This window comes from Sturnira hondurensis, unplaced genomic scaffold (assembly GCF_014824575.4).
Source record: "Sturnira hondurensis isolate 20B ecotype Veracruz unplaced genomic scaffold, ASM1482457v3 Scaffold0005220, whole genome shotgun sequence".
In the NCBI taxonomy this organism is placed as follows: Eukaryota; Metazoa; Chordata; class Mammalia; order Chiroptera; family Phyllostomidae; genus Sturnira; species Sturnira hondurensis.
In genome coordinates, this window is record NW_028077851.1 from 9,105,002 (window position 1) to 9,119,345 (window position 14,344).

Sequence of the window (14,344 nt, forward strand, 5' to 3'; positions counted from 1 at the left end):
ATGGTGGCTGGGTTTGTACAAGGGATTTGTAAGTGTCCATGTTGTGGGGAAATCAAAGGCCTTCTGTATCTTACTATTTGAATTCTAAATTTTCATCCCCTCTCCTCCCATCCCCTGAATATCTAGTCAAGTAACACATTCAAAAGGTAAACAAGGGCATATTGGGGGTTATCAAGGAGCTCCACTGAAAAAACAGTTAGAAGGTTCATTTTGGTTGGGCACAGAGAAGATTTAAAAATGGGGGGGGGGGCTAGCAAATAAAATTAGGAAGAGAGATGACTGCAATGAGTTACCACTTCACCTCCACTAGGATGACTATAGGCAAAACTACCAACAATTCCAAGTGTTGTCAGGGATGTGGAACAATGGGAACCCTCAGACATTGCTGATGAGATTGTAAAATGTTGCTGTCACTTTAAAAAAACAGTCCAGCAGTTCTTTAAAAAGTTAAACATAAATTTACCACATGACCAACCAATTCCATTCCTAGGTATTACCCAAGAGACAAAAAATAGATTATTGGATGCCTGGGGCTGGGAGTGGGAATGAGTGTTAATTGTAAAAGGGCACAAGGGATTGTATATGGATGATGGCTGCACAACTAGTAAGTTTGCTAAAATAATTGAATTACCTAAAACAAGTGAATGAGTGAATTTCGTAGTATGTAAATTGTACAGCAATATAATTGTTTAAAACAGAGGAAGAATTGGAACCTTGTAGGCCAGGCTACTTGTATCCAATTACGGAGACAATGAAAAACACTGGAGAGTTGGACAGTGAAATATTACTGAACATCCATTACATTGATTTTCTCTTTTGTTCATCTCTGCTTGCCTAGTCCATCTGTTCCCTTGCTTGGAATGCCCTCCACTCTCTGGGTAGCTAAACCTTTCTCAGCCAGGTGTTATTTTCTTAGGGAGACCTCCCCCACAACTCCCATCCTTGGCCAGGCGTGATCCCTCTGTCACATGGATTCCTAGCATCCTATCCTTATTTCCAGTGATTACCAACACTAACAGTAATGAATGATTTACTTGCTTAGTGCTTGTCTTCCCCACTGGGTTTGTAAGGGCCACTGGAGCACCAAGGATGTGTCTTATTCACATGGCAATCATAAGAGCTAAATTAATATGCATTAAATGTATAAATAAGCAAATTGCTATAGACATGTTAACTCCGAGGTTATCCATTTTTTCATACTACATCCCTTATCTTTTAAGTATCTCCAGCTGTCCTCCTTCTAAGTCCAAATCAAGTATCACTTCTTCTATCAAGCATTCTATGATGTCCTTAACTTAAACGATGTCATTTATGAACAAACTGCATTCTGCTTATTAGACTGCAATCTCCATGAGGGTAGAATACATATGTCTGGTTCATATTTTTACATAATAAATACTTAATAAATATCTGATGAAAGGATTTATGAGTAATACATACATGAATTTGACAAATAGTTATTGGGCCCAGGTTATGGAGTGTGTTTAATCTTTTGTACAGATTAGTGTTTCTCAAAACTGAACATGAATCCTAATTGCCTGGTGATGTTATTAAAATACAGATTCTGATGCAGTAGGTTTAGGGTGAGACCTAGGATGTTACCTAACAAGCTCCCAGGTGATGGTGATGCTTTTGGTTGGGAGATCATCCTTGGAGAAGTAAGATTTTGTAGCACGAGGTCTCAGCCTTGGCTTCACCTTGAACCTACCTGGGGAGGAGCTTCAGACAAACACTGATGCTTGAATCCTATCCTCAGAGATTCTTAGTTTATGGATCTGAACTGAAGCTTTGCCAACAGATTTCTTTTTTTTCATTTCCTGAAGGTTAACTAGTCTTAAGGGAAGCTGGGTGAGAGATGTACAGGATTTCTCTTTACTGTCTTTGTCATTTTTCTGTAAATCTAAAATTACTTCAAAAAAAGTTTATTAAAAAAGTCTTCCCAGGCAAATTTAATGAAAACCACTAATTTGGGGGATTGTTCATGCTGGTCCCAAAACCTGGGTGAGTGCCTGAGCTACATATGAACCCACTCAGTAGGGACAAAATTGTAGATGAATGCTCAGAAATAGTCTTATTCTTTAAGCCCCTTTGAATTATACCTTGCATTCAAAATACTTGCATGAGTATCTTGGTGACTGGACTTTCTGAGTGTTTTCCTAACTCAAGTCATCTGATCAGTTGTTTGTGGAGTAGTTCCCAACGTGTATGACTTTTTCAAGATTGAAGACCAACAGTATTGTTTTCCAGGCTAAACAGTACAAGAAGCTCAGCTGCCTCATCCCAGATAACAGAATAAATTGCTGCTCAAATTCCCAAGAAGCTAAAACAAAACATTTGTCCAAAATAGATTAAAAAATAATAGCCACTGTTTTAACCCACTGGAATTTAAGAAGGAAGGGTAAATTACAATCCCTTTTATAAGGTAGTCTATAAAATATTTGAAAGAAAATATAAATTAGAATAGAAACATAGATATCAACTTGAAGGAGCATGGCTTGGAGTACATGACTGAGTTCAGATCCTGGCTCTGAGGTTTTCTCAGGCCATTCCAGTCCCATGCTGTTAAGAGCCCTCCTGTTCTACATATGGAAAAGGAGACCAACTTTGCAAAGCTCCTTACTGGACCTCTTGAGAACTGTGGCTCTGAGACTATGTTCCCGTTTTACAAACTGCTGATGTTGTTTTGCCAAACTATGTTGGCAGTGTTTTCAGGAAGTTTGCTCATAAGGGGTCGGAGTGAATAGAATTTGTATATTTGGAAAACGCAGAAGCTTCCGGGTTAACTATGAAGGGAACACATTTCACATAAGTTTCCCTAGATTTGCTTAGGGATTTACAAGTGTGGGCTGGGGGCATAGTTCTTTGTAGTGGGTTTAGGGAGATGGATCAGGTTGCAGTATAAATAGTTCCTCTTCCCTCTACCTCCTAGCAACTTACTTTTCTCTGGAAGAGCATTTTGCATTACATCTTTAACTTGATATTTAAGGCTTAGCCCAAACTACCAAATTCTCCCTGGGTAGAATCCAGGTTGTACCAACAGGTCCCCAGCTGTTCTCCGCAGATATCTGCCCCTGTTCCTTTTCCCCTTTCCTATTCTTCTACCTGTCAAGGAATCTGTTCAGCCCACGTTAATCTCGTGATTAATCTCGTGAGTCCAAGTTGAAGTTTTCTGACTTTGCCTCCTGTTACCCCCATTGGAAATAACATCTCCTGAAAGGAAGCTTTGCCTGATACAATAAACCCTTCTGTCCTGTAGACAGTCAATTAACTGATTGGACAGAGGAGAGCATGGATTCGAGTGTTCAAAACCGACCATAGCACTCTAGAAAATGTGTTAGCAGTTTCTTATAAAGTTCAACATACATGTCAGCATATGATCCAGAAGTCCCACTTCTGGGAATTTACCCTTGATAAATGAGGACTTAAGTTCACAGAAAAAACTTTGACATGAATGTTTATAGTTTGGAAACAACCCACATGTCATTTAGTGGGTGAATGGTTAAGCAAACTGAGCTGTATCCATTCCATGTAATACCACTCAGCAATAAAGACGAATGAACTGGGGTACAACCTAGCAACTTGAATGGGTCTCAAAGGCATTGAGAGTGAAAAAAACAATCTTGAAAGATTACATACTGTACAATTCCATTTATGACAGTCTCAAAAACCCAAAACAATAGTGATGGAGAACAGATCACAGGTTGGAGGAGGGTGTGACTATAAAAAGGTAGCATAAATGAAAATTTTCTCAATTCTGATGCAGTGGTGATTACACAAATCTATACATGTGTTAAAATTCAGAGAACCGTACATCAAAATGGAATCATGTTGATTTTATTACACAGTGATGTAAAAAAAAAAAATAAACTAAACTAGTTGATTCAGGCACTGCTCCTTTTTAGCTCCTTGACTGGGGATAATTGTTGAACGTCCTTAAGCTTTGGTTTCCTTATTTAGAGATGGCAATGAGAATAATACTCCCCTCATAGAGCTGATGTAGAGATTATCCAAGGCCATATGTGAGAAATAATCAGGTACAGAGTAGGCACTCAATGAAGTTCATTTTTTCCCTTTCTCGAGGGTCAGGGCATCTAGTCCTGTGCTGGGGTTTACAGGTCTCTGTTTAATGGCCCTTGATTTTCCTTAGTAACCAGAGAGGTGGATTTGAAAAAAGCAACATGGGGCAACTCCAATCAGGGTAAATAAAATTAAAAAGATAAAAACTTCTCCAGGGTAAATCAAGGGCACCCCTTTCCTTTTCTTTTCTTTTCCTTTCTTTTCTTTTCTTTTCAAAAACATTTCTTGGGGGTATTTTAAGGTAAAAGGCCAACTTAAAAGTATCTGCTCAGGCTTTATGTATATCTTTTTAGATGGATGAACAAAAAAACACCCACTTTTTAAAACTCTGTGTTTTATTAGGATCTAGCATCACTCATAATAGATGGTACCTAACAGTACAGGGAATACCAGTCTTGGGCACTTTCTAAGAATGACTGTTGTGGCTACAGCTGCTTTGGATGCTCAGCTGGAACCACCAAAAGGCCTAGTCCTGCTTCTCTGAAATCCAGAAACCTGGCCATTTGGTAGGGACGTGGAGTGCCTCATATGACCAGCAGCTCTTTTACTTATGCAGTTCTATATTTAAATGCACATATATGAGAATCCCAGGGTGCTTAATTAAACTTACACTAAGGAAAGGAACTACAAATGCGGGAAAGTGTGTGCATGTGTGTGCTCATGTGTGCATGCATTCCTCTGAGTGTGTTTGAGTAGCCATCTGGGTATTTTAAGGGATACTAGAGGGCTAAGATGCCTGGGACCTTCACAACTACCAATTTAATTACTACAGTTGGTGGTTTTCTCCCCCGGCACATTGTCTAGCAAGCACTTGGGGAGATATGTATGCCCCACTTTACATGTTTTAAATCCATGCTCTACTCAAATGCCTTTGCTCCCATTTGAAGTATCTGTGCTTAGGAAATGTGGGGGCATGTGAGTGTGGGATGGGTTTGAGTGACAAAACTCTAAAAGAATCCTCTGAATAACTCCAAGAGTATATATTCCTGAGTTGAGATCTTTATTACTGATCTCAAAGATCAAGGGTCCAATGTCTAAGGAAACAACCCAAAGCCTTTATGGTAAGTAGGTTATTGTTAAAAACAATTTCAGTGCCTCCCCCACATCTCTCCCCTCCAAGGAAGGACTCTTATTTCTCAGCCACATTGATGCTGATGCATGTGACCTGCTTTGAGAAATAGGATGTTACAAGAGATGATACAAGCAGAGGACTGAAATGTAGTTATGATTGCACAGTTCTCCTACAGTTCCACCATCACCACAAGCACCTGTCCGTGCTAGCCCACTTATCCAAGGAGGAGGAGAGAGATGTGGGCAGATCCACACTCAACCTATGGCTTGACTCTTGCCTCCCAGCCAAGCCACAGAGACATAAATAACAATAGATTTATGATGTCTGAAACCACTGAAATTTGGACTGTTTTTTTACACACCATTATTGAGGCAATAATTAACTCCTATAGTCCTATTTCAACCTCAGTATAACATAATCCATTGGATGGACAGAGGATGTTTCTAAAAATACCTCTTCATCCTTTGTACAAGGCAGTCCTTCTGTGTTGTCCCCTTTATCTTTCTTCCTAAACATGCATTGGTCTCATGTCAACATCCACTACCCTCCTTCTCTTCCTGATCAACATCCTCTGCATCATCTAAAATGCAGAGGGGTCCCGAGTCTCGCTGGGACAGTGTAGTCATTAACCAAGCACACCATCACAAAGTCTGCTTTTACTTTTTCATCCCACTCTGTTCTTTGGGGGTGGGGGGTCTCTTCTTTAGGATGAACTCAGGGTATTAATTCAACGAAAATTACACTCTTCCTAACTCTCTCCAGAGTGAAACACTATGCAACGATGAAATATCTGTCATAGCACTATTCCATACATGCCATTTTTCTCTCTCCAGAAACACTTTTAGCCAAATCTAGATTTCAGGAAACCAATCCTTTTCTCCATGTGAGCGTTATAATTCTTAGGTAACAATGAATGACAAGAGGAAGCCCACTATTAAAAATTACAGTGTTACTTAAAGTTTTTGGTATTAAAACTATCCTTCCTAGTTTTGGTATACAAACTATCCTTTGACCAAAGAGGTCAAAGTGAACTCTTTGGCTGTTGGTAAGACATGCAAATAACTGAGACCTCTTCACTTTATGAAAAATATCACTTCCACTCATATGTCTGGCGCATGAAAGACATTCCAGAAATGTTTACTGAACTGAACAGCTTTCCTTTTTCAGGAAGAAGGAGCCTCCTGAGCAGCAGAAATAACCCTGGGTATCTTCCTTCAGCAATTCTACCCCAGAGTTCCAGATCTTATCAAGTTCTACATGGAAGCATCCATGTGTTCAAAATACTATATTTTCATTTCACAAATTGTACTAATAAACTTGTCCCAAGGGGAGCTCCATAATGGAAGCTGTTCAATATTCATCTTTACTATTATTTTTTCCTAGAGCCCTTAGGAGTCTGGAACTATAGTGATATAGTGATATAAAAGCTTCAACCACTGGTTAAAAGTGAGTAGCTAGGATAGACTTGGTCTGTGTAAAGAAGCATGTAATTCAAAGCATAAAACTGTAAAATAATAAATGAAGAACAAGTTAATGGAAAGCATTGTAAATGTCTTTTATGCCAAGAGTTGTGCCTGATGGAAAAGTGGACAAGGGCTTGTTGGGCCATATGACTAACAACAACAAAGTCAATGGACCTTCTTGTGCATTACTTTGGAAGTGGGAATAGGGAAGGAAGTAGGGCGGGTCTGCTTCCTGGAGTTAAATATGGAAGGTGTACCTCAGTCCTTTTTATTCTATTCACTTTAAAGACAATTTTTGAAGAAGGCAAGTGACACAAAAATTATAAAGCCTTTTCAGCCATCCGACTTTCTCATGAAAGTTAGTTATCTCACATTGCTGTAGATCTCAGACTTACTCCAGTCTTACACAGAGTCTGAATGACTTCAACACCTAGCAATATTCTTCCACCACTGAAGTTAAGAAAGAGAAGGCTAAAAGGAAGTATGAAGGAGAAGGGAATGCATTTTGCCAAAAAAAAAAAAAAAGTTGGGAAAGCATACCATGACCCAGAATGATTCATTCACCATTCTATTGATATGTCTGCATCGGTGACTTTGAAAGGATTTATGGAGGCTGGCTTCCCTTAGTAGCTTATCAAATAAACCAGAAATAGTGCTGGCCAGAAGATCAATGTGAACAACGAGACAGTGAGGTTGCAGGTATTTATTTACCAAATGCCCAGAATGTCTATACTATTATACTCAGGATTGTCACATGCAGATGTGAGTCTATGTGGATGGGGCTTCCTAGAGTTGTGCAGTGCATAACCTGTGCAACATTATATGACTATCCTACCTGTATTTAAAAAGCTGAAGAAAATAAACACAGAAATAGATCCCACACCTAGATGGTTAATCTGATTATATTGTTGAGTCAAAAATAGGCATTTCTAAAAGAACATGTACTCTACTTAGCCTGAGAAACTTAGCAGCTAAACAGTAAATGTAGTACATTTGAGATGAGATTTTCAAACATATTTATCTCAGTTCACAAATTCCATGCACTGCTTACTCCAAACAGCTATCTTAAGTATAAGTGGCAAGATTAATGAAATTAGGATGTATTATACTCAAATGGTATTAAGCACAATTATCCAAGGTATTAGTAGCTGTTTGCATGGTTGCTGTGGAAAAAATATTCAGACTTATGTAACTATAGTAGAGGCAACTCTAATCTACAATGAAATAGGGAGGGCTAGAGAGATGGGAAGGGCTGGGGTGGGGGAGGCAGAAAACTGTACTTGAACAACAATAAAAAATGTTTAAAAAAATAAACTGAAAAAAAAAACAAACCCAGGAGAATGTTCAAGGCCAGAAAGTGAGAACAGCCCTGGTGCTGTAGCTCAGTGGATTGAGTGCCAGCCTGTGAACCAAAGGGTCACCCATTCAATTCCTGTTCAGGGTGCATGCCTGGGTTGTGGGCCAGGTCCCCAGTAAGGGGAGTGTGAGGGGCAATCATACACTGATGTTTTTCTCCCTTTCTTTCTTTCTCCCTCCCATCCCTGCTCTCTAAAAATATATAAATAAAATCTTTAAAAAATGAAAAACAAAATAAAGTGAGAATAGTGGTGGAAGGGCAATCAAGATAGAATTGGCACCACAGGTGCATTCTGGCAAAAAAAAAAAAACAAAAACAGTTGTTAGAAGAGAGGAGGGTAGGGAGAAGAACCTTCTCATGGACCTACTACTGAGAAGGACCCTGAAAATGTCTTATAATAAATAAAACATATTCATCTCAAAAAGCAAAATATAAAATTCATAGCCCAGTGTCCAAACCACTACTATCCTGAATATGCTTTTCCTACTAAATTTTAACAAGAGAAACATAAACACTAAGAAACAAATTTCTTCTTAGATTTCTTAAGAAAAAGTTGGAGGGAGAGGAAAAGTCTTATAGCCAATATGATAAACCTCCTTATTATCCCTCCCTCACCACTTTGCCACATCTATGCCAAAACTTCTGTTTAACCTTTAGCAACCTTTCCTTCACATCAGAAATATTTAATTTAGCTGGGGATGGGGTGGATATAAGCTGAGTATATGTAGCTTTCCTTTTTAAGGGAATTTCTAATACATATGAAGGAAATCACTAATATTGTTAAGCGTACCATGCTGTGTCTTCCCTGAGTAAGGGCAAGTTTTCTGTCACATGCGAATTGAACTGCTTTCCTCTACTGCCCCATTAAATACATTTATGTATTAGCGGTAAATCTGAAACATTTAAAACCTCATTGTACCCAGGACACCTAAAGAATTCTTGATGTCTGTGCTCTTTAAAAGAGTTGAGCAACCTCAAGAATAGTAGTTAATTCTAACAAATCAGTCTCTTCTTGTCCCATCAAATACATTGATGTTTTCAAAGTACAATGGAAACATCTTAAAGCTCCATGCAATGAAAGGGGAAAAAGTGCAACTTCACGAACTCAGCACATCTAAACCTGAGTTTTGGGCACTTAAAAAGCTGAACAGCCTGTAAAGCCTTCAGACAAGTCAGATTTTTTCCCTCCTGTTACATAGGCTCAAAATGGATTCCTTTTCACCTGTAACCTGGCATGGAGATCCAGCATCCAGGCTGCTGGCAATGAAGGGGAGCTAAATAACAGTGACCTCTCCCATGCACATCTGGAATCTAGAAAGTTAGAAAAGTGTAAACTGCTGGACAGGGTAACTCTCTATCCCTTACACAGAGGTCACCCTTTACAGATATACTGTATATCAGTTTATGTACTGTGTTCTTCTGCATTTTATACATAACAAGATTAAGACTTTTTCAGCCCCAAGAGCCAATTTCCCCTGTTGGGGGCACTATCACCCCTAGTGAAAATGCATGACTTAATGATAGCTACAAAAACTCAAGCCCACATTTCATTGTCTGCTCATGGCCAGAACTTCCTAAATCAATAATGATTTAGCAACACTTAAGTCAAAACAATTATATCAGAATCATTTTCAAAATCACAAGCTGAAAAAATATAATCTATGAAATACACAAAACTGGGTAAAATATTGTTCAGTCAGTAACATCCCAGTTAATTTTTTTGGCATTACTCTCAGTATTGCCAAAAAAATCTACTTAATGCTTGCTCATAGAACCAAAGATTCAATTACTGTTGAATTTTACACATTTCAAAAAGCAAAAAACCAAATGCACTTCAGAGAAAATATTTTTGTAGATAGTGGCAATGGGTAATTTGGAAAACCAGATAGAGAATTTCTGTGGAAAGCATATAATTATCTAACTAAATTAACTAACATTTGCTGCTCACAAACAACCTGAAAATAAATGGCCCAGAAATTTATGTATGTTATAAAAACAAGTCAGAGCTTCATTGGAAAATCACTATGCTATCCACATATACAATTGAGGGAAAGCTTCCCCATCTGCAAAGTTTCCAGAAAATTCACTTACGTCCTTTTTAAAAAGATTTTATTTATTTATTTCTAGAGAGGGGAAGGGAGGGAGAAAAAGGGAGAGAAACATCAATGTGTGGTTGCCTCTTGCACACCCCTACTGGGGACCTGGCCTGCAGCTCAGGCATGTGCCCTGACCGGGAATCAAACTGGCAACCCTTTGGTTTTCAGGCCGGCACTTAATCAATCCACTGAGCCATACTAGCCAGGGCTCATTTATGTTCTTTTACATCTTCAAAACACCCCCAGCATTTTCAAACACCCGTGGCAAGAATCATAGGAAGCCTAAAAAACAGAACACTCAAATGGAAATCACATTAAAAGTTGAGCTCACCTACCTTCACTGGTCCATGCTCATAACTGGAGTCTTGTACCAATTGCAGATAAGACATCATGAAAATATTCACCACTGCCCACTGTCTATACATTTTGAACATTTTAATCCACTGATTACCAAGTAGTTGACAGCAGGCAGCTAGAGAAAACTGTTTCAAAAGGCATTCTCCAGAAGGAAATCTCAAAATTCCAAAACTTCACATGGAAGAACAAATAATCAGTTGTGATCAAAATCTAATGAAGCAACTTCAATTTGTTAAGGTATGTTTTTGCACAATCTCACGCAGACAGAGAGAGATGAAAAAACTTTTAAGTGTTCTCATGATCCAAAAATACTCAGGAGGTGGACATGTTCACCACTTACATTGAGAAAGCACTTTCAATCCATTTCACATCCAGCAAATTTTAAAAATCTCTCCACCCTATGCCCCAGGTTCTAGCTGCTTTGTAAAGAGGTAGTGTGGCCAAGAGTGTTTGCAGCTACAGAAAAGCTGGAACCCAAGTCCGAGATTCTTTTTTCACAACTCACATGGAAGCTTGTAGGAGCATGTGTTTTAAATCTTACACAGATTTTGGCAGAAAATGCAAGGAAGTCTTGGCTGTAATCCTGTCACATCCCTACCAATAGCAAAGATGTTTTAAAAACGGAGTCAAACACTCAAGACTGCTATTATTTTAATGCAGATGACCTGTAATGTGAAACCCCTGCACACAGGCATGACTATGTATAGAAACTGCCATGTTCAACTGCACACATCAACTGCTGGTGACACACAGAAGCAATCACATATGCTTTAAAACCCCACACATGCACAAAAATAAGAAAATACCTCCCACACACAAAAAAGCAAACATATATAAAATGGTGTTTTAACAAAAGATTAGTAACGTGGGTCCCAACAAAGAACACTGATTTTTAAAGGAGCAACAATTAGATTTATTTACATGTACCAGGAAATATGTCATGTGCATCAATATAAAAATCATGTTATCACTTTAGTGTGGAATTCTTCAGAAGCACCAGCTAGGTCGGCTTTGGAATTTGAATGCATTGACTGAATGGATGCCACAAATGGCAAAATACTAGAAAGCATCGAGACCTGCTCTTGTGCTCAGTAGTTTCCAATCTTTGATTTCCAGGTTTTGGCTCTTTCAAACCCATTTTTTGCATTTCTGAAGTCAAGAATGGCCTGAGAAATCTTTTCATTAGTGTTCATCACGAATGGACCTAAGGTAGAAAGAGACATTCAGATAGTTCTGAGTGATGATAACATTTTCTTCTACCACTAGAAATGGCATGTGTTTCTGGAGTTCTTAACATGAAACAAATCCAGGCTTATTCTGAACAGGAAAGAGTTATTTGCACAGTGTCCAATCCCCCAGGGTAATAATATAAGTTTCTTAACTAGGGTTGTGTTTGATTCTAGAGACCAAACTTCAGATAAGCAAAGGCAATGACATCTCATTCATCCATTGTAGGTTGCCATCAACAATGGCAATGTCTATTAAAACCTTCTTAGGTTTGGTTCTATTACAACCATTTTGTAGGTGTTAGGGTATTTTTCCTTCCTTAAATTTGGAGGTATAATTTCCTTCCTTATATTTGGAGATATAATTGACATGCAATATTATATTAGTTTCAGGTATAAACATAATGATTTTAGACTAGTATATATTGTAAAATGACCACAAAAAGTCGAGTTAATACCCATTTTTTCCCTTGTGATGAGAACTTTTAAGATTTACTGTGGTGTTATTTTTATAGCACTAGTTGATATCAAGAATTGAACCAATCTGTCACAGAGAATTGGAAAATCTCATCCTAATTTGGTGTCTACACAGTGTATCAGATTGTGTGCTTACATGATGGGACTAAGTCATTTTTGAAAATTGTTGAACAGTTTGTTGACAACAAAAAAAAAGATTATAAAAATTCCAAGTCAAGAAAGCATCATATTTTGGATTCTCTAGGGGCTGGCTAATTGTTTCTGTAAAGAGCCAGATAGTATATGTTTTAGATCATATATATATTTAAGGGAACTATGTGACTGACCTGGCTATGAACTGACTATGTGATTATAGGATTTGTAATTTGCCTGAAGTTCCTAATTCTAAATATATGATCTGAAATGTATATACTATATATATTTTGTGATCCAACAGTCTGTCCTAACTACTCAACTCTTTTGTTGAAGCGCATAAGGAGCCATAGACAATGCAAAAATAAATAGCTATGGCTGTGTGCCAATAAAACTTTATTCACAAAAACATGCAGTGGGTAGATTTGGCTCATGGGTCAGAGTTTGCTGGTCCCTTTGTCTAATAGCAGGTTTGAACTCAGGTTTTGCTAAATGTGCAGAAGTCTGTAGTATCCATCTCTTCCCTTTTCTTCGCACATTAAAGGAACAAAGGAACACTGTCATGGACTGTATCACTCCTGAGATCTATTGGATAAACAAGGCCAACTCCTCTGGCATTGGCAGTGTCTTGAAAGCAGATGACAGATTTGTCCATTTAGTATATTTCTTCTACCATTCTGCAGAGGTTCCTGACATTCCTTTTATGAATGTTGTATGTCTAAAGGGCTTTCTTAGAGAGACTCAAATTAAAATAGAACTGTATTACTTAGAAGGAATCACACAGTCAGGCTCCTTAACCGCTGTTGGTGTATCGGGGCTCCTTAACCGCTGTTGGTGTATCGGGGCTTTGACACTAACTTTAGTTTAATACTTGAGAATGAAGACACAGAATAATATGCTTTGATAATGTGGAGGTCTTTTGGGATGTTGGAGGGAATAGGATGACCATAGAAAGAAAAACAAGCACAAAGCATCTAGATTCATTCATTCATTCATTCAATTACCTATCTATTGAGTATTTACTGAGTGCCTATTAAAGGACAAACATTGTGCTAGGAGCTAGAGAGAAATGACAGGCTCTCTCCCCCAAGGACTTCAAATCTATCACACAGACAGATATGAAAACAAGTTATAACAATCATTGTGATACATTGAATGATGAATGTATGCAAAATCTATGGAATCAGTACAGAAAGGATAGGAAAGGTCCAGTAAGGGAGCCACAAAGGAAGTGATGTTTGAACAAGTATACATGGAGGAAAAGAGTTTTCATGATTAGCATGTTGGAGGAATTGAGGATGGGGGCACAGTGCTGGAAGGAGGGATCAGAGCGGAGAAAGAATTGGGGGATCTGATGTGTAGGAGATACTAGACCCCTCTGGGTTTTGGATTCCATCCACCAGAAGAAGTTTGGACATAATGCTGCAAGTGATAAGGAATCACTGAAGAGGTAAGTAGAGTAATGTGATCTGATCTGCAGCTTTTGAAGATTTTGGCATCAGAATAGAGAAGATGTCTGATCTGGGAGGCTGGCTGTTGGTGGAATTGTTAAGGGTAATTGAGATACAGGACATCGGAGTTGTGGGTAGAGCAAGAAGCTCACTTCTAGATATTTTGACATGAAGGTGCTGTAGAGAATAAAATGGCTTCCTGCCAGAGGTGCTTAGTACATTGTTAGAAATATGGATCTGGGGCTTATGAGAGAAATTTCATCTGAAGCTCTAGCCAGGGTGGCTCAGTTGGTTGGAGCACTGTCTCATAAAGCAAAAGGTCACTGGTTCAATTGTTCCGAAGATTAAATACATTAATATTTGGAAAGCAGTCAATGAATCCTAGTAAACAGTAAATGCCACCCAAGGATCTGTTAGGTAAATAAGTAAAATGCTGAGATTTCATTTTTCTCATTTAAAAAAGAGACATAACTACATCAATGCTAAGGACATTCCCTATTCCAACAATCTATGATATCTTGCACTTCATTTGTGGACACATAACTGAGGACACTCCATGATAACAAAAACAAAGACCTTAGCTAATTCATTACCAAATAGTCAATAGATGGTTGTGGCTATATTTAAACATGAATA

General features: G+C 38.4%; 2 protein-coding genes across 4 annotated transcripts in view; both read right to left on the reverse strand.

Annotated features, from left to right (window-relative positions):
• Window positions 1-10,834, reverse strand: part of VEGFD (vascular endothelial growth factor D) — a 30,589-nt gene extending 19,755 nt beyond the window's left edge. For 2 of the 3 annotated variants that reach the window (XM_037046339.1, XM_037046342.1), the window contains exon 1: window positions 10,401-10,515. In XM_037046339.1, coding sequence (XP_036902234.1) covers window positions 10,401-10,499 — 99 coding nt within the window. In that variant the 5' untranslated portion in view covers window positions 10,500-10,515. Of the gene's footprint in view, window positions 1-10,400 lie in introns of all 3 variants that reach the window. The other variant, XM_037046341.1, reaches the window with a different exon arrangement.
• PIR (pirin) overlaps window positions 10,512-14,344 on the reverse strand; it is an 85,097-nt gene continuing 81,264 nt past the window's right edge. The window contains 1 exon segment of the mRNA XM_037046343.1: window positions 10,512-11,626. Within this exon segment, the coding sequence (XP_036902238.1) occupies window positions 11,511-11,626 (116 nt within the window). The 3' untranslated portion in view covers window positions 10,512-11,510.